General features: G+C 42.2%; 1 protein-coding gene across 5 annotated transcripts in view; it reads right to left on the reverse strand.

The window, feature by feature from the left end:
* Positions 1-19,861, reverse strand: part of STX3 (syntaxin 3) — a 76,843-nt gene extending 56,982 nt beyond the window's left edge. For 4 of the 5 annotated variants that reach the window (XM_073558811.1, XM_073558814.1, XM_073558813.1 and 1 more), the window contains exon 1: positions 19,505-19,861. In XM_073558811.1, coding sequence (XP_073414912.1) covers positions 19,505-19,534 — 30 coding nt within the window. In that variant the 5' untranslated portion in view covers positions 19,535-19,861. The remainder of the gene's footprint in view (positions 1-19,504) is intronic. The other variant, XM_073558812.1, reaches the window with a different exon arrangement.
* Positions 19,862-20,868: the final 1,007 nt, after the last annotated feature.

Genomic DNA, 20,868 nt, shown 5'->3' on the forward strand with positions numbered 1-20,868 from the left:
TAGTGGCCTGTTGTAGGTCATTTTGCAGGGCTCTGGCACTGCTCCTCCTGTTCCTCCTTGCATAAAGGAGGAGGTAGTGGTCTTGCTGCTGGGTTGTTGCCCTCCTGCGGCCCCCTCCATATCTCCTGGTGTACTGGCCTGTCTCCTGGTATCTGCTACATGCTCTGGACACTGTGTTGACAGCCACAGCTACCCTTGCCACAGCTCGCATTGATGTGCTATTCTGGATGAGCTGTACTACCTGAGCAACTTCTCTGGGTTGTAGACAATACCTCATGCTACAGTATTGTACCTCTAGGGGTGAGAGCAATGACAAGATGCAAAAGTGACTAAAACAACAACCAAAGAGGATGAGAACAGATAAATGGTCTGTGGTCACCCCCTGCAGAAACATTCCTTTATAGGGTTGTCTTGTTAATTGCCTATCATTTATATCTGTTGTCTCTTCTATTTATACACAGCAGAAGAAATTGATTCACCATCAATGTTGTTTCATAACTGGACAGGTTGATTTCACAGAAGCGTAGTTGACTTGGGGATACATTGTGTTGTTTAAGTGTTTCCTTTATTTTTTGAGCAGTGTATATACTGTTGTGTGATACATGGATGATATACAGACATCTCTGCCTAATGCATGGCGTACTGTACATCTTGTAGATCATTCAGTGTGGTATATGGTACCCCGGTATATGTGACTGTACCCCTGTATATATGGCACTTCTCCAATATATATTATTATACCCCTGAATTATAGCAGTACCCTGGTATATGTGGCTGTATCCCTTTATATATGGCAGTACCCCAGTTTACATGGCACTTCCCATATATATATGGTTGTAACCCTGAATTATAGAGGTGTCCCGGTATATGTGGTTGTACCCCATTATATATGGCACTTATCCTATATATATGGTTGTACCCCAGATCTATAGCGGTACTCTGGTATATATGGCAGTACCCCGGTTTATATGGCCCTTCCCCTATATATATGGTTGTATCCCTGAATTATAGCGGTACCCTAGTATATGTGGCTGCACTCCGGTATATAATGAAACTTCTTATATATATATATATATATATATATATATATATATTTGTACCCCTGAACTATAGCAGTACCCTGGTATACAGTGGGGAAAAAAAGTATTTAGTCAGTCAGCAATAGTGCAAGTTCCACCACTTAAAAAGATGTGAGGCGTCAGTAATTTACATCATAGGTAGACCTCAACTATGGGAGACAAACTGAGAAAAAAAAATCCAGAAAATCACATTGTCTGTTTTTTTTTCATTTTATTTGCATATTATGGTGGAAAATAAGTATTTGGTCAGAAACAAAATTTCATCTCAATACTTTGTGATATATCCTTTGTTGGCAATGACAGAGGTCAAACGTTTTCTGTAAGTCTTCACAAGGTTGCCACACACTGTTGTTGGTATGTTGGCCCATTCCTCCATGCAGATCTCCTCTAGAGCAGTGATGTTTTTGGCTTTTCGCTTGGCAACACGGACTTTCAACTCCCTCCAAAGGTTTTCTATAGGGTTGAGATCTGGAGACTGGCTAGGCCACTCCAGGACCTTGAAATGCTTCTTACGAAGCCACTCCTTCATTGCCCTGGCGGTGTGCTTTGGATCATTGTCATGTTGAAAGACCCAGCCACGTTTCATCTTCAATGCCCTTGCTGATGGAAGGAGGTTTGCACTCAAAATCTCACGATACATGGCCCCATTCATTCTTTCATGTACCCGGATCAGTCGTCCTGGCCCCTTTGCAGAGAAACAGCCCCAAAGCATGATGTTTCCACCACCATGCTTTACAGTAGGTATGGTGTTTGATGGATGCAACTCAGTATTCTTTTTCCTCCAAACACGACAAGTTGTGTTTCTACCAAACAGTTCCAGTTTGGTTTCATCAGACCATAGGACATTCTCCCAAAACTCCTCTGGATCATCCAAATGCGCTCTAGCAAACTTCAGACGGGCCCGGACATGTACAGGCTTAAGCAGTGGGACACGTCTGGCACTGCAGGATCTGAGTCCATGGTGGCGTAGTGTGTTACTTATGGTAGGCCTTGTTACATTGGTCCCAGCTCTCTGCAGTTCATTCACTAGGTCCCCCAGCGTGGTTCTGGGAATTTTGCTCACCGTTCTTGTGATCATTCTGACCCCACGGGGTGGGATTTTGCGTGGAGCACCAGATTGAGGGAGATTATCAGTGGTCTTGTATGTCTTCCATTTTCTAATTATTGCTCCCACAGTTGATTTCTTGACTCCAAGTTGGTTGGCTATTGCAGATTCAGTCTTCCCAGCCTGGTGCAGGGCTACAATTTTGTTTCTGGTGTCCTTTGACAGCTCTTTGGTCTTCACCATAGTGGAGTTTGGAGTCAGACTGTTTGAGGGTGTGCACAGGTGTCTTTTTATACTGATAACAAGTTTAAACAGGTGCCATTACTACAGGTAATGAGTGGAGGAAAGAGGAGACGCTTAAAGAAGAAGTTACAGGTCTGTGAGAGCCAGAAATCTTGATTGCTTGTTTCTGACCAAATACTTATTTTCCACCATAATATGCAAATAAAATGAAAAAAAAACAGACAATGTGATTTTCTGGATTTTTTTTTCTCAGTTTGTCTCCCATAGTTGAGGCCTACCTATGATGTAAATTACAGACGCCTCTCATCTTTTTAAGTGGTGGAACTTGCACTATTGCTGACTGACTAAATACTTTTTTTCCCCACTGTATATGGCTGTACCCCTTTATTTATGGCAGTAGCCTGATATATATGGCACCTCCCCATTTATATTTTTGTCACCCTGAATTATAGTGGTACCCCGGTATATATGGCTGTACCCCAGTATATATGGCAGTATCACAGTATATATGGCACCTCCCCTATTTATATTGTTGTAATTAATAAATTATAGTGGTATGGCACTTCCCATATATGATTGTACCCCTGAATTATAGCGGTACCCCAGTATATGTGACTGTACACCTGTTAATATGGCAGCAACCTGTTATAAATGGTACTTTCCCTATATATATGGATGCACCCCTGAATTATAGCGATACACCAGTATATGTGGCTGTACCCCTGTATACATGGCAGTACCCTGTTATATGTGGCACTGCCACTTCCCCTATATATATGGTTTTATCCCTGAATTATAGCGGTATGTGGCTGTACCCGGTATATGGCACTTCCCCTATGCATATGTTGCACCCCTGAACTATAGGGATACCCAGGTATATACAGTATATATCTTTATCACTGCATATATAGCGGTACCCCAGTATATTTGGCTGTGCACCTGTTTAGATTACTGTACACCTATATATATGGCAGCCTTTAGTCTTTTATATCTCACCCTGCTTGATGTCTCCGCCATTAAGTTTGCAGTCATGCTGTATAACCACCATTTGCTTATCTACGGTATATTGCCTATGATGGTGGTTAGTGTGATGGGGCAGAGTTGATTACCTGCAGCCTTAGCATACATGTATTCCCATAATATACGTTAAAAGATGGGTGAGGAATGGCTCAGCACATGGCACGGTGACTAATGGGCATTGTCTGTGCTGCACCCGATAGGCAGAGCCATGAGCGCAACAGTGTCAGTCATTACTAAGGGGGGGCAAAGCCATGGACAAGAATGTCGGCCATTACTGTGCTGTGTCCTTATCCTATATCTATTCCCATAACATAAATAATAAGATGGGTGAGGAATTGCTCAGCATTTGGCACAATGATTAATGGGCAGAGTCTGATGTTGTGCTCTGGAGGGTAGTCATGCTCCAGTTCCGGGGAGAGAGCAATAGGTTTATTGCCGTTTAATTGCAATGTCCAGATTTGATAAATGCTAATTCATGGCGGCTTTTAATGTTGATGTTATAATTATATTGCTTCTTCTCTTTGTACCTATTCTTCTCTTCTTGCTAGATAGCAGTAAGTGTAGAATATATAAGGCTGTGGAAACAAATCTTTTCCAGTGGACTAGGTAAATAATACTGAGTATTTAGGCTGTGTAGCCACATAAGCGTTTTTTTTCGCATTTTTTAAGTGTTTTTACTAGCAAAAACGCTTAAAAAACGCTTACAAGAAGCATCTCATTCATTTTAATGAATTCTGCACTTTTTGTGCACATTGATGCGTTTTTTTCTGCGAAAAAACGCAACGCAGTAAAAAACGCAGCATGCTCATTAATTTTGTAGAAAAATCCGCATTTCTAACGATATTCTATGAGACTGGGGATGCGCCTGTAAAAAACGCATAAAAAAACGCACAAAAAACGAGCAAAAATCGTACCAAAAAAGCATGTTTTTCCTGGGAAGGAGTCCGTTTTTTTCTGCATACGTGGGTACATAGCCTAAAAGTCTGAGATTCGGTACATTTATGTTGTATAGTATTTCCATACAGGTATATCTGGGGTCTCCCCCTTTATTATTGTTTGTTTCCCATACAGGAATCTCTGGGGTCACCCCTTTATTATGGTGAATTCTCCCATACAGGTATCTCTGGGGTTTCCATCTTTATTATTGTGTACTTCCCATACAGGTCATACAGCAATCTCTTGAGTCGCCACCTTTAATATTGTGTATTTCCTATGCAGGAATGTCTTGGGTCACCCCTTTATTATGGTTTATTTGCCCATACAGGAATGTCAGGGGTCACCCTTTTAAATTGTGTATTTCCCATACAGGTATCTCTGGGGTCTCCATCTTAATTATTGTGCACTTCCCATACAGGAATCTCTGGGGTCTCCCCCTTTAATATTGTATATTTCCCATACAGGGATGTCTTGGGTTGCCTCTTTATTATGGTATATTTTCCCATACAGGAATCTCTAGGGTCACCACCTTTATTATTGTGTATTTCCCATACAGGTATTTCTGGGGTCTTCCCCTTTATCATGGTGTATTTCCCATGCAGGAATCTCTGGGGTCACCTCTTATTGTGGTGTATGGGCATACAGTTTATCTGGGGTCGCCCCTTTATTATGGTGTATTTTCCCATACAGAAATTCCTGGGGTTGCCACCTTTATTATTGTAAATTTCCCATACAGGAATCTCTGGGGTCTGCCTCTTTAACACCTTTCCGACATCGGGCGTAATAGTACGCCGATGTCGGACTCCCTCCCTTTGATGTGGGCTCCGGCGCTGAGCCCACATCTTTAGTGGCACATGTCAGCTGTTTTGAACAGCTGACATGTACCTCTAACACGCACAACTATTAGCTAGTTAAAAGCCACTGTCAATCTCTGACAGCGGCATTTAACTCACGCTTCCGGCAAGCGCACCGGAAATCATCGGTGACCTTGGCGCGCAAAAAATAAGCCCGAGATCACGAAAAAACCCTTTATTATATATTTACCATAAAGGAATCTCTGGGGTCACCCATTTATTATTGTGTGCTTCCCATACAGAAATTCCGGGGGTCACCCCTTATTATGATGTGTTTTCCCATACAAGAATCCCAGGGGTCACCCCTTATTATGGCGTATTTTTCCATATAGGAATCCCTGGGGTCGCCCCTTATAATGGTGTATTTTCCCATACAGCTTCACTGGGGTTCACCTTTTATTATGGTGAGTTTCAGCATTTCTTAGGTAGAAGTCGAGTCATGGTCTTGATACTCATAGTCATATTGGTTTGCCCTGTCAAAAGTTTTATAGACTGGGTTGGTCTTCTAACTAAACTTATAACTCTTCCAATTCTCTCCCATAAAAAGATCTTTCATAAAATGTTATTGTTCTGCTTTTTTGCTGTTTTGAGTAAATGAAGGTCTTGAAAGACATTCAAATGGAATTTTGTGAACCTGGCTTCTAATTCGGAAGTTCTTAAGTTTCATTTGAGTAAATGAAGGTCTTGAAAGACATTCAAATGGAATTTTGTGAACCTGGCTTCTAATTCGGAAGTTCTTAAGTTTCCAAAGATGTACTTTTACATGAAAAAGAAGTCCACTTTCCATCTACAGTAAATCAGGTGAATTTATTACTAGTAGTTATTGAGCACTAAAATGCTCAGTACTGGAATCGAGTAGGTCGGACACTCGGACATGCTCGACTGTAGTAAAGAGTATAATGAAAGTCAATAAGAAACTCAAGCATTTTTCCTGAAGACCCTAACAAGAAGGGTGAGGGGCAGGAATATTGTTGAAATGGATGGAAATAGGGATCAAATGGAATGGAGACAGCATGGGGAAGACGCTTGGACGCATCTCTGAATCCGAGGTCGCTGCTGGGAACATTGTTTTCAGAGTATAACTCCACTTTTACGGACTGACAATAAAGCATACAAAGCCAAAGATAAAATGGATTTTACAGGGAATCATTCTTTCCTGTGTAATTACTTGTATATAAGGCAAAATTAAAAAGAGAAAAAAAAAACGCCTTCTCCACAACTTATTAGCTGGGCCATCTCTCGCCGTATTTCCCATGACTACATTAGATGACATAATAGATGGGTAAATAAAAATACACCCAAGTAGTCATGTAAATGTAACTTTAACATTTTACTATCTTATCTGGGCTTGTGGTGTGCATAACATGGTCAGACACATCCTATTTCATTTATGAAGGAGGGAATCTGAAACTCACAAAGCCTAAGCGGGCAATGCAAGAACTGGCAAGAATTAGAAGGAAGAGGGACTCCAGGAGGAAACACAGCATCTGGTGATGTCCATGAGTTCAAGACTTCAGGCAGTCATTGCCAACAAAGGGTTTTCAACCAAGTACTAGAAATGAACATTTTATTTACAATTATTTAATCTGTCCAATTACTTTTGGTCCCTTTAAAAACAGGGTGGCACATGTTAAGGAGCTGAAACTCCTAAACCCTTCATCCAATTTTAATGTGGATACCCTCAAATGAAAGCTGAAAATCTGAACTTCAACTGCATCTGAATTGTTTTGTTTAAAATTCATTGTGGTAATGTCTAGAACCAAAATTAGAAAAATGTTGCCTCTGTCCAAATATATATGGACCTAACTGTATATATGTAAAAAACTTGGAGAGTTAGGCCTCATACGCATCGTGTAAAAAGTATGAAAGAGGGCATGATAAAATCTTTATAATTTTTCCAGGGTTTGTGAGTGAGAGCTGCCTGATGACCCTTTAAATATTTTGAGTGAGGGCCACCTGATGATTCTATAAAGATTTTGAGTGAGAGCCGCTTGAAGACCCTATAAAGATTTTGAGTGCCTTATGATCCTGTGTTTGAATTGACTCTTTGTTCCACTGCTATCTTCCGGTGTGGTTGAAAAGCCTGGGCCAACCCAGGCCTTATTTATTTTGATAAGAGTCAGCATTTTCAGATGACAGGCAGATGTACCTATCAATTATTAAGCCCCCGGCGGCACTAAAAACCCACTCTGAACAAAACACTAGCAGCAGGACAGGCAAGCACCTCCAAGGCGAAGAGAGACAGTTCATTCCATGTGTCCAGCTTGGATACACAATAGTTGTACGGCACAGAGGAATCACAGAGGATGCTGGTACGGTTGGCTAAGTAACCCTCACCATTTTCAAAAACTTTACCCTCTTTGTCAGACTACTGCCGGCCATCAGGGCCTGGGCACTGGGAGGGATTAATGAAACTGTCCAAGATCTTTGACAGATTTTCCCTGCCTGTGTTGGACCTGTTATGTATCTTCCTCATCTCTCCTCTGAACCACTAGGTTGAGGTCATGGGCCAAGCATGGTACAAGTGCGAGTTTGCCAAGTTTCAGAGCTACCATCAAGTTAGGCTATTATCACACATAACCATGCCTGGTTGTAGGTTATGTGGCGAGAGCCACAGATCTGTCTGGTCTGTTATACCTTTCAACAACTCTACGACAGTGTGCTGTTTGTCAACTAAACAAGTTAATTTTAGCAGAGACTGTTGCTGCTTCACTGAGGTAATGCTGCAGTGCTCCCAGCTTGCGCCTGATATTGAGGATGACATGCTCTGAGATGACAATTCAGAGAGGGAGGAGAAGGTGCAGGAACTAGTGTAGGAGGTGGAGGAAACCCTGATGGGGGTTAAATAGGGCCTGTAATCCTCAGTATCGGTAGGGCATGTGCCGTCCCAGGGTCCGACTTGGCCACAAGCACATCTGCATGTGTCATCATTAAGTGGACCTTGTTAGTAACTGCATTAATGAGGGCATCGGTGATACTATTGGACACGTGATGGAGTAAAGATGGCCCACCAGGGAAAATAGGGGCAGCTGGGGACTGAGTACTGAGGAGTGGCCATCACCACAAGGTTACAGAAAGCCTTAGTGTCCACAAGACTAAACTGCAACATTTCCAGGGCAAGCAGTCTGGAAATGTGTCCGTTTAGTGTTTGGTCCTGTGAGTGGGTGGCTGGGTATTTTGGCTTTCGTTCAAAGGCCTGGGGTAGAGATAGCTGAACGCTGCGCTGGGAAAAGGAGTTGCACGTGGTTACTGATGGTGCTTGCGGATGTGCAGCAACAGAGGCAGATAGAGAGACATCTGCACCTGCATCTTTGACAGGGGATTGGCAAGCATGAATCAGAAGGGAAGAAGCAGTGATGTCACTCGTAGAAACTGATTGTGGACCCAGGTGTTCGGCCCACCTTGTCGGCTGAAAAGATGACATGTGCCTTAGCATGCTGGTGGTGGTCAGGCTGGTAGGTGTGAGGACTCTGCTGATCTTGGTTCAGTGACTTCATCGTCCACCTCCTCGTCTTCCACTTCCACACTCTGATCCTCCTGACTTGTTGACTTAACAACATCATTTGTTGGCAACTGTGTCTCATTATCTACCTCTTGAGACACTAGTTGCTGTTCCTCATATCACGGTAGTCATCTTCTGATCATAGCTACTCAAATATTTGGGCATCACTGTTCAGAGTGTCTGAGTGTGGGATCACTTGTTTCCTGGTACTCGCCATGGTGGGAGGAACGAGGATCAGGGTGAGGATTATGTGATCCAAACTCTTGGCTAGTGATACTGGACCATGTGGAAGACATGGTGGTGCTGAAAAACATACTGGAAGCAGTACCTGCCATTCAACCAACCTCATGTTTGCACTGTTCTGGCTTCAAGAGTGGAGTCCTTCGTCCCCCTGCAAAGTGGCACAGAAAGTTAGGTCTTGTGGATGAGAGACCTAACATGTTTGCAACATACAGGCACCATTTCACCTGGATCATGAGCACGCCCTTGGCCTTTGCGTGCACCATCAGCAGCACATCCACTTCCCCATCCCTTACCGCACGCATAACGAATTTTAAATTAGGTATAAAATATATGCCAGGGAGCAGTGGTTTTACTAGAGAAAAGAAAATATGTATCCCTGAAAAGGACAGTTGTTTTTAGGATTCATCAACAGTATAGCTATAGGACTCTAAGGTAATAAAACCTGCCTGTAGGGCCCTCTAATCAAAAACTATCTGATGGCTATCACTGCACTGAATGCAGGTAACAGCAGTTTTACTAGAGAAAACAAAATATGTTGCCCTGGAAAGGACAACTGTTTTTAGGTTTCAGCAATAGTAGACCTATAGGACTGTAAGGCAATAAACAATGCCTATAGTCCTTCTCTAAACTAAGCACTCCCTCCTATAACAACTTTCCCTAAGCTGCTTCCTGAGGACAGTGTGCCTACCATTGTGTCACTAGGTCTTATGTAAGAAGAACCCATGACGCGATGCGGCTATTCAATCACAAACATCTCTTTCTAAATAACCAAATAAAATTGGCTCAGATATGATGAGACCTGAAACATTCATTTTCCCACATACTTATATTGGCTCTTAGCAGAGCAGGATGCAATGACATAAAAGCTACTAAATAAACCATTTTCAACCACTGGAAACACGGAAGTGACTGTTGGCCAATAATCGAGCTGTTCCTACAAGACAGACAATAGACTGTTTTTATGTTGACCATGATAAGTCTGTTGTTTGTATTATTATGGGTAATTGACATGAGCTAAGGTTTTGAATATGTTTGTTTTCAGTGCCATTTTTTTTATTATACATTTTGTAGAACATTAGAATTAACCTTTGACAATCTTTTCAACCCTTACCTAAGAACATAAGAAATGCTAGAAATGTAGATAAAAAATGTGGCAACAAATGTGGCAACATGCCAAAGTATAGGTGTGGTCTGTAAGGTAGTCAAATTGGACTACTAAAATTGGCGTGTAAAAACAGATATGCACAGTTAAATGTTTGTATTGTTTTATTTTTTTTCTACAGTATGTTTAACACAAAATTCAACACTGTGATGGAAATATACTGTATATGTAAAACATATAGATCTCACTTACATATATACTAACAGCTAATATATACACACTATAATCAATTGCTTAAAATGGCCGCCACAAACCAGACAACATCATGGTACTTTCCAAACATAAAGAGGAACTTAACACCAAATGTCCTGAGCTGATGTTTCGATTTTTAGCTTAATTGCAGGAAAAGCGACAGTTACACATTAGTTGCTTAATCAGCGTTTTTCCTATGCCTTAACCACAAACTTCCATGTATTCAGATAACCAATAACATAGAAGCTTGACCATATGGTAGTTAACTAACCACCCCTATCTAGATGCAACTATAAAAACATGTATGAACAATAAAGCATCAGTATTGATGGAATGTTATTCTGTCACTCGGTGTGCAGTGTCATTCTTGAGTGCTCAAATACTCATCCTAAGGCCGGGATCACACTTGCGAGTAACTCGTACGAGTCTCGCATCTCAATACCCGGCACTTCTGCCGGCACTCGGGAGCGTAGCGAGCGGCTCCATAGAAATACATGCAGCCCGAGACTCAGCTCCCAAGTGGCAGCGGCAGTGCTGGGTATCAAGATGTGAGACTCGTCCGAGTTTCTCGCATGTGTGACCCCAGCCTAATCGGGAACGGCGGCAGCACACACAGGGATAGATTTATCCTAACCAAATTTCCTTCACAACACCCTTCTTAAGAATGATGTAATAAGACATTCTCTATAGGCACAAGACAAAAAAGAAAAGCCAGCGCCTGCAATAAGGCTCTGCATTAGTGTGGCATGTATTGATGTAAAATTTGAATAGTAAAACACATGTGCAAAAAAATTGTTTGCACACAATTTGTAAAGTAGATAGTTGCAGTTAAATGTCTTGATTTTGGAGAAAACAATTATTCCCATATTCAAAAAAGGAGTTGCATAAGATATGCAAAAATTCAGTACTGTTGTATGAACAAATTCTCTAACTGACACTGATTTCAGATTTTTTTTCTGTAAAAAACGTTAAGCTGCCTTGCTTCTGCATCCAGTTGCATTAAGAACGCAAAATAAATGTGTAATTTTAATTCAAATGCAGCAGGACAGATGCCAACCTCACCATATCACTCATCAATCACTGTTACAGCTGATGCTAGCACAGACCCGGGCAAAGTGCGGCCCGCAGGCCACATCTGGCCCTCTGGCTGTCTCAGTCCGGCCCACAGACCGAGACAGCCGTGGGGCTGGAAACCTGAGGTCCGCGGGATGCACCGTGCCCCGTAGCCCGCTCGTTGTCTCCTGCAGTCAGCATTGGTGGATGAGGAGCCTCCGGCCACTTCCTTCACCGATCAGCGTGTGAAACAGCTGACGCGATGAAGTCATTTCCGGAGGCAGAAGCAGAAGCAGGGCGCATGGGAACAGGACCGAGGTGAGTATGTGGTGTTTTTTTTTCCATGTGTATGAACATGGGGATTCTATAGAAGTGAACATGGGGATTCTGTGGTGGTGAACATAGGGATTCTATGGGGTGAACATAGGGATTCTATGGGGGTGAACATGGGGATTCTATAGAAGTGAACATGGGGATGCTATGGGGGTGAACATGGGGATTCTATAGAAGTGAACATGGGGATTCTATGGGGGTGAACATGGGGATTCTGTGGGGGTGAACATGGGGATTCTGTGGGGGTGGACATGGGGATTCTATGGGGGTGAACATGGGGATTCTGTGGGGGTGAACATGGGGATTCTGTGGGGGTGAACATGGGGATTCTATAGAAGTGAACATGGGGATTCTATGGGGGTGAACATGGGGATTCTATAGAAGTGAACATGGGGATTCTATGGGGGTGAACATGGGGATTCTGTGGGGGTGGACATAGGGATTCTATGGGGGTGAACATGGGGATTCTGTGGGTGTGGACATGGGGATTCTATGGGGGTGAACATGGGGATTCTATGGGGTGGACATGGGGATTCTGTGGGGGTGAGCATGGGGATTCTATGGGGGTAGACATGGGGATTCTGTGAGTGTGAACATGGGGATTCTATGGTGGTGGACAAGGGGATTCTATGGGGGTGGATATGGGGGTGGACATGGGGATTCTATGGGGGGTGACGTACAGCAGATGGGGATTCTATGGGGGGCGATGTACAGCACATGGTAATTCTATGGGGGTGACATGCAGCACTTTGGGATTCTATGGGGGTGACAGACAGCACATGGGGAGGCTATAGGAAGGCTGTATACGGTCATGCAGTATATGGGAAGGCTGTGTGGGACTCATGCAATATATAGGGAGGCTGTGTAGGGCTCAATCAGTATATGGGGAGGCTGTGGGGGCCTCATGCAGTATATGGGAGGCTGTGTGGGGCCTCATTCAGTATGTGGCGAGACTGTAGGGCTCATGCTGTATAAAAGAAGGCTGTGTGGGGCTCATGCAGTATATGGGGAGGCTGTGTGGGGCCTCATGCAGTATATGGGGAAACTGGGGCTCATGCAGTACATGGGGAGGCTGTGTGGGGCTCACGCTGTACATGGGGAGGCTGTATGAGGCTCATGCTGAATATGTAGTAGGCTGTGCGAGGCTCATGCCGTATATACGGAGGCTGTGTGGTGCTCATACCGAATATAGGGAGGCTGTGTAGGGCCCCTCGGGAAAATTTATTGCCCACCCCTGTGCTAGCAGATCTTTGATCTCTCTATCCCCCATAAACTGAATCTCTATATTATTCTCAGACTACTACACTCATCTTCAGGCCGGGGTCACACTAGCGTATAGCATCGGATGCAAGAGCATCGGATGCGATATGCTAATGACCCTCGACTCCTGCTCTTCTGTGAGTGGGAGCTGAGTGTCATGCTACTGTGCTCCAAGCCTCTTGCACAGAGAGAATCGGAGCACAGCTGTGGAGGCAGAGAAACTAAGTTCTCCATCTCCTCCATTGCTGGGTCAGCGTACATTGCACTGCACTCGAATGACTTATATGAGTGCGAGTGGGTGAGAGTGAGCCGACACTCAGCCGAGTCTCGGTGCCAATTGCAGCATGCTGTGATTTCATTCGCATGTAGAATATGCCTGAGAAAAAACATGGTGATGGGAGCTGCCCCATAAATTAACAGCGGTCTGAGTGCTATGCGACATTTTATCGAAAAGCACTTGTCCGTATTCAATGCTAGTGTGACTCCGGCCTCAGTGCTGCAGTTGTACAACATCTTACTGTCTGGAGTATTTGTCCAATGCTTTCTTTTCCTATCTCTATTGTCGAGCTGTGGTCTTCTTCATCCTCTCACAATCCTAAATAGCCTTAAAGTAGCTGCTGCGTTCCCTGCCTCGGCTTCTATACAGGCTATGATATTCGCTCCTGATTGGCTGTGCTATACTATGTGTTGTAATGGCTGCAAGGAATTATTATGGAGTCTACATGGTCGCACCTCTGGTCATGTCATGCACATATGACTAATGCAATCTTCTGCAATGTGTAAAATTGAAGTGGTATCAAATTGCAATCCGGTTGAATTTGCCAGGACTTGCAAATTTCATAAAATTAATCACAAATTTGATTAGCTAATTTCTTGGAGATATCTGACCAACTTCATGGCATGGCTTTGACATCTTCATAAGCTACAATTAGTCCTAATCATGAGTAGAAGCACATAAATCTCATTGCAGCAGTGGAGCAAGCCCAAACCAGGTTAAACAGCGAACAGTCCCTTTAAAATTTACAATTGAAGACTGTATGTTTTAGTTACACCCATGTTTGTCTGTATGTATGCAGACAGCTTTGTATATTCAGTCAGCTATAACTGAAAACCCTCCATGTGGAATCACATATTTCATGTAGTCAACTACATCAAGTAAACCAAACAATACCTTAAAAGAACCTGTCAGCTGATTTTTGTTACTCGAACCACTGGCAGCATGAATCCCCCGTTTCTGCAGTCCAGGCATCTATGCTGAAAAAGTTCCAGCATTTTAAAGAAAAACATACGGTAGTTGAAAGTGCTTCCGGAAATAAGATGACTAGTCCAAGAGGTACGTTTTCATTGACTTCTTCCCGCACAAAAATCAATTGATAGTAAATCATACACAGTGCCTTGAAAAAGTTTTCATAACCAATGAACCTTTTTACTTTTTTTTACATAAAACCCAAAAGGTTAAATGTATTTTAATTTAGCCTCAAAAGTTCTATTTTGGTCTCATCTGACCATGGCATCTTCTTCCACATGCCATGTATGGACACAGCTGGCACGTGGAAGAAGGTGCTCTGGTCAAATGAGACCAAAGTAAAACTTTTTGGGCTAATTAAAAATGCTATCTGTGGAGTAAAACTAACACTGCACATCACTCTGAAAACACCATCCCCACCGTGAAACATAGTGGTGGCAGCATCATGCTGTGGGGATGCTTTTCTTCAACAGGAAAAGGGAAGCTGGTCAGAATTGATGTGAAGATGGATGGAGCTAAGCACAATGCAATTCTGGAGGAAAACCTGTTAGAGGCTGCAAAATACCTGAGGCACAGGATCACCTTCCAGCACTATAATGACCTTAAACAAACTGCCAGAGCCACAATGGAATGGTTTTGATCAAAGCATATTCATATTCATGTGTGTGATTGGCCCAGTTACAGTCCAGACCTAAATCATATTGAGAATCTGTTACAAAACTTATAAACTGCTATTCACTGATGCCTCCATCCAATCTCACTGAACTAGTGCTAGTGTGCAAAGAGCAATGGGCAAAAATGTCAGCCTCTAGTTCTGCAAAGCTGGTAGAGACATACCCCAGAAGACTTGCAGCAGTAATTACAGTGAAGGATGGTCCTCAGGGCCATACTGACCATATGGCAATTCTGGCAAATGCCAGAAGGGCCTGTATGGTCGTGGGCCGCCTTGTCTACTATGTTGTTAACAGAATCGTTGATCTCAAGACACCCATCCTATTAAGAGTTGTGACAGAACACAAAGTCGCTGACTCTGTCACTTACCCCAGCAGGCCACGGGAGTCATTAGAAATATTGGTCTTGTAGTAAATCTTGCTTTCCTCCCTCCAGGGTAATATTAGTTATTTATCCCATCTGGTGCTTTGGGACGGGACACAATGGGCCTGTGTGATTTCAAATGCCAGGGCTGAATTTCAGCCCCAGTCTCTACCTCGTGGTCCTACAAAGTATTGACTCAGGAGGGCTGAATAAAAAATGCACATCACATAATTAGAAAATCATATATCATTTCCTCACAATTCACAAATACTTCATACTTATTATTTATTATATCACATAAAATCCCAAGAAAAGACATTTAAATTTGTGGGAGTATGAATACTTTTTCATGGTACTGTTAGTTTACAATGCAAGGGGAGGACTCTGATTTATGTTGACCATGGATCCTTGCCCTGCTATTCAGGAGGCCACAAGTTGTCTTAGCAATGTGTCTTGCCCGGGGCACACTCTGGACATGAAGCAGCATGATAACGTTATTTCTTGAAACTGCTTGCACCAGGAGCAGGAAGACAGAAGACATCCTGCAGTGTGTGCCGATGCATGTGGCGAGTTGAAGAGATGTCATCATGCTTCCTGTGCTGGGCACAGACTGCAGGAAGATCAGTGATAACTAAATTGGTTGTTTTTATTTTTTTTTAAATGTGCACAAATGGGTCATAAAAGGACCATTAATTTGACTACAAACAAAGCATGTAAGCTAAATGTACAAAGTAAGCCATTAGAAATAAGCACATTATGAAGCATTTGAGGTTTGTAATTGGTCGGTAAGATAGAAGTAGAAGGTTGCTGAATAAGCATCTCATTGAAGCTTTGTCTTCCCTCCTGTGGGCCTGAAGATATGAGTTCCGGCTAGTCTCATCTCTTCCCTCTGAAGTCCCCTATAAGCCTCTATGTATAATCAATGTTGGAAATATGGTTAGGGGATGTCGCCATTCTCTAACCAAAAGGATTGGAAGGAGGTGGCTTCTACCAAGATGGAGAGTTGTAATGACAAGACCAACACCAGCAGGCGAGGTGGTCTGATTGTAATTTCTAGAGCCTCCTTTTGCTCTTTGCACCATTATTCCATACTTTGTAGCTCCTACACCACTTACAGTTTCTCCCACTATGAAAATCTAGTTTATAACACAGGTCAACGAAAAAAATTTTTTTTTCTGGTGTCCAAAATATTTTAATGAATTTGGGGTATTTTTGGGGTGCTGATTCTGAATATGTCATCAGTTTTGCCAGATTGGCTCAAGTTTTTGAGATTTTTGGTATCTTATTTATAGCACTTGTTGGTAAATGCGACGCATCATCTCATTAATTTCTTTGGATTAGTACTTGAACTGAGCAGTTCTCAATATAGTTTTGTGTTAATTAGTGTTCTAAAAGTTTGTTCATAGCTTGATTTTTGCACTAACTTTATGTTGTTGTCTGTTTTCCAGTGAAAAGCATGAACTCATCATGAAGAAGTTGTCTTAACGATCCAGACTCATTCTGTTACATTTGTGGTGAATATACACTGCCAAAACATAGAAGAAACATAACAGACTTCGTAAAAAAAGTGTATTTTGCCTATTTTGGGGTTATGCTTGGGGACCAAGACAAGTTTTGGGCACCACACATAGTGTGCAAAGCATGTATCGAATTATTACGAAAATGGAGCAAAGGACAAAGAAAAAGCTTCAAATTTGGTGTTCCAATGGTGTGGAGAGAGCCAAAAAATCATCATGATGACTGTTATTTCTGTGCAGTGCAAGTGCAAGGATTCAATAAGCATAAGAAACGAAAATGGGAGTAACATGGAATCTGCAAGAAGGCCTGTCCCTCATTGTGAAGATGTGCCTGTACCTGTGTTTACCATAAATAACAGTCATCATGATGATTTTTTGGCTCTCTCCACACCATTGGAACACCAAATTTGAAGCTTTTTCTTTGTCCTTTGCTCCATTTTCGTAATAATTCGATACATGCTTTGCACACTATGTGTGGTGCCCAAAACTTGTCTTGGTCCCCAAGCATAACCCCAAAATAGGCAAAATACACTTTTTTTACGAAGTCTGTTATGTTTCTTCTATGTTTTGGCAGTGTGTATTCACCACAAATGTAACAGAATGAGTCTGGATCGTTAAGACAACTTCTTCTTGATGAGTTCATGCTTTTCACTGGAAAACAGACAACAACATAAAGTTAGTGCAAAAATCAAGCTATGAACAAACTTTTAGAACACTAATTAACACAAAACTATATTGAGAACTGCTCAGTTCAAGTACTAATCCAAAGAAATTAATGAGATGATGCGTCGCATTTACCAACAAGTGCTATAAATAAGATACCAAAAATCTCAAAAACTTGAGCCAATCTGGCAAAACTGATGACATATTCAGAATCAGCACCCCAAAAATACCCTAAATTCGATGAAATATCTTTGGCACCAAAAATGCTGTTGACCAGTGTAATCAACTAATCTAGAACAGCAGGGTCATCAGGCTTTTCTCATCACATGACCACTCTGATCCAGGAGGTGGTCTGAGATCCCCTTTATCCAGTTCACTTTTGTAGATTAAATTGATTAGTAGGTCAGCTGGCCATGTGTAATGCTGTGCTCCGATACGTGATGCTCATTCTTACAAATCCTGACAAAGTTAACCACCAACAAGCCAGATATGCATATGACTTTCATGACTTTCAACGTTTCATTTTTTATTCCTTTATGTAATTTTGATATAGGACTAAATACAAATAATATACTGCTTTTCGCTAACTCGATGTGATAAATGCTATCGCCACATAAAATCCTCAAAGAGCTGCTTTTCACATCACATCCACTGAAAGATACCATGTAACCACACATAGCGTAAACAGCCCCTTTTTTCACATTGGTCATCTCACACCTCTCGTCACAGGTTATATTGATCCAGAAATTGTAGCAGCAAAGTCGCCCTGGGTTCAACTACCACCAAAGACGGCATCTACAAAGAGTTTGTGTGTTGTCCCTGTGTAGGTTGCCTTCAACAATCCAAAGACATACTGATAGGGAATGCGGAGTGTCCCCATCGGGGACAGTGGTGATGATGATGATGTTTGCATGGCGCAAGTAACATAAATAAAACTGCTATCTCTGATGATGAGGAGGCACAAACTGATGGAGATGACAAAGGAGAACTCTTATCCCTTTATTTAATATTCTTAAGGGCTGAAATTATTATAATCTGGACATCTTAAGCGTTAAATAGAAAGGATCTCACTTTTCTAAGGAGGAATTAAACACTGGTTGACAGATTTCCTTACAGATTACAGCAATGTTGGAAGTCTCAGAAACAGGACACCTTGAGATAAAGTTACCATCTGGGCAGCTAAATAGTTGAACATTCCATTAACAGGAAATCAAAATTTGTAGTTGAGCCATCAACGGTTTGTATCACTAGTTATTAAGGAGCAAGAGGGGAGAAGCCCAAATGTCTGATCCCCATTCGTATTCCATTCATGCTAAAAAAAGGTGGCTGAACGTACTGCTACATACACTCTTTGTTAGAGACTCCATCCCCACCACATGCCATGTGTACTATGAGATATAAATCTAATTTCTATGAATAACAACCAGTTCCAGAGTAAATTCCAAATCCCTCTTCTAATACGTGGAAATGATTCTTGTATCGATAGTGACATTCTGCACACAAAGCCCTAGATGGTGACGTAATGGTGTGCCACACATTACTACTCCAATATCTTTCCAGAAGAACCCATGGATCCATTTCAAGTCAATGTAACATCACTAGATGTTGCTAACTTTTTAATAGTCACCCTGCAGTAGAAATCATTCAGCTTTGTACAAAATGAAGACTTATGGCAATACAAGAATTTGAGAAGCGATGACCCAAAATGAGTCAGCTACAGATTTAGTGGACGCAGCATGCACGATTAATAATTAATCACATTTCCATAGCCCTATAATTAAATGGTGGACCTTGACTTGTGCAAAATTATGACTTTAAAAGACTGTAGCACAGATATAAAGGGGAAATCTAGTAATGAACGGAGTGAGTTTTTACCCATTCACTGCCATATTTGCCATGAATCTACAACCTGAAGATCCGATACTACTTTTAGTTGGCAAATATGTGGGTACATTTGTGGTATTTTATATTTGGGTGGAGTATGCTGCTCAGGACAGGGAGGTGTAGTAGTGTCACATATTGTGACTGACCCTGGGATGTCACAGTAGCAGAACTTGTCCGACTGGTTCCCAACTGATCACCATCAACTCCCATTCCGAGACCAGTCCATGTGTCACTCACCGCTTTTAGCTGCTCCAGCCGGTCCTTCATGGTGCTGGAGGTCTCTAGTTGGTCACTAGTTGTCTCTCTGATTTATTATATCCAGGGACTGTCCAGGCTCAGAACTTGAATGAGATGATCTGTACTCTCTGCTCCTCTATGACTCCCATTCTTCTTGACCTCTTGAAGGACCAGACAAGATCCAATCAATCAGTGTCTCTCTAGGTTTCTACGTCTCTTGCTTTCTTTCTCTTTTCAGTCTTGTTGTCTGATCTGGTTGTCCTGAGTTTAGTTAATTCCCTTGCAGTCTCTGTGTTACACTGATCCGGTCTGTCACATACACTCACTCCTCCCTAATCCTACCAGGAAGAGATCTAGGGGGAAGGAAGGGCGGGAGGGTGCTGGTGTACAGAGACTGAGAGAGATGACCTCACCTCTTACCTGAGCAGGTGTGTAGGTGTGTGACCGCCCACATCCAGCCACGCAGCTCGCTATACAGGGAAGACACCGAGCTAATAATATCATTCCTGGGAAATTGGATCACATTTTTCAGAAAGGTCACAACTGATAACTACAAGTCGCTATGAGGACTCATTTTCACATTCAAGAATTTTCTTCATGACAAATAACATAATTAAGGGTTTGATATGAAACAAAAATAATGGCAAATTTAAGCACCAGGAAAGCAAAATTAAAATTTCTTTAAAAAGAAGAATATTAAATAGTAAAATAATTACCAAAACTTCTAGCATTAGGAGTGCAAGCACAGCTTTATCATCCATTCTGGATAAAATAGAGGCATCATCAGAATACCACTGTCTCATGCCACAATGTGTATACTCGTCATCTAGAAATTGTTCCAGAAAATGAAGTATTTCACCCAGAAACAATAATAATAATCATTATTTATACAGTGTCAACATATTCTGCAGTGCTTTACAATTCGAACAGTTCACATCTATTTATATAATTGCCTTGTAATGTTTTCAGTTCCTGTTCTGTCCAGATGTCACCGTATCACAGAATTCCAAGTGGAGGAAGTTCACCGACCGCCATATTGGACACCCAAGTGATGGGTGTCTCAATATGGAAACTGCTGCTGGAGCCAACCTATTGTGCGGTACCACCAGTGGAACACCGTCGCACCACACACACACACACACACACACACACACACACACTCTATACACCATACACATCACACACACTATACACCGTACGCACCTCACACACTCACACTCATACACTCACACACTCACAATCTCACTCTCTCACACTCATACACTCACACACTCACACGCTCACACACACACATTCACACTCACTCACACACACACACTCAGACTCACACACACATTCACACTCACACACTCAGACTCACTCAC

The sequence above is a fragment of the Dendrobates tinctorius genome, unplaced genomic scaffold (assembly GCF_039654945.1).
Source record: "Dendrobates tinctorius isolate UK_male_01 unplaced genomic scaffold, ASM3965494v1 ptg000258l, whole genome shotgun sequence".
Classification (NCBI taxonomy): domain Eukaryota; kingdom Metazoa; phylum Chordata; class Amphibia; order Anura; family Dendrobatidae; genus Dendrobates; species Dendrobates tinctorius.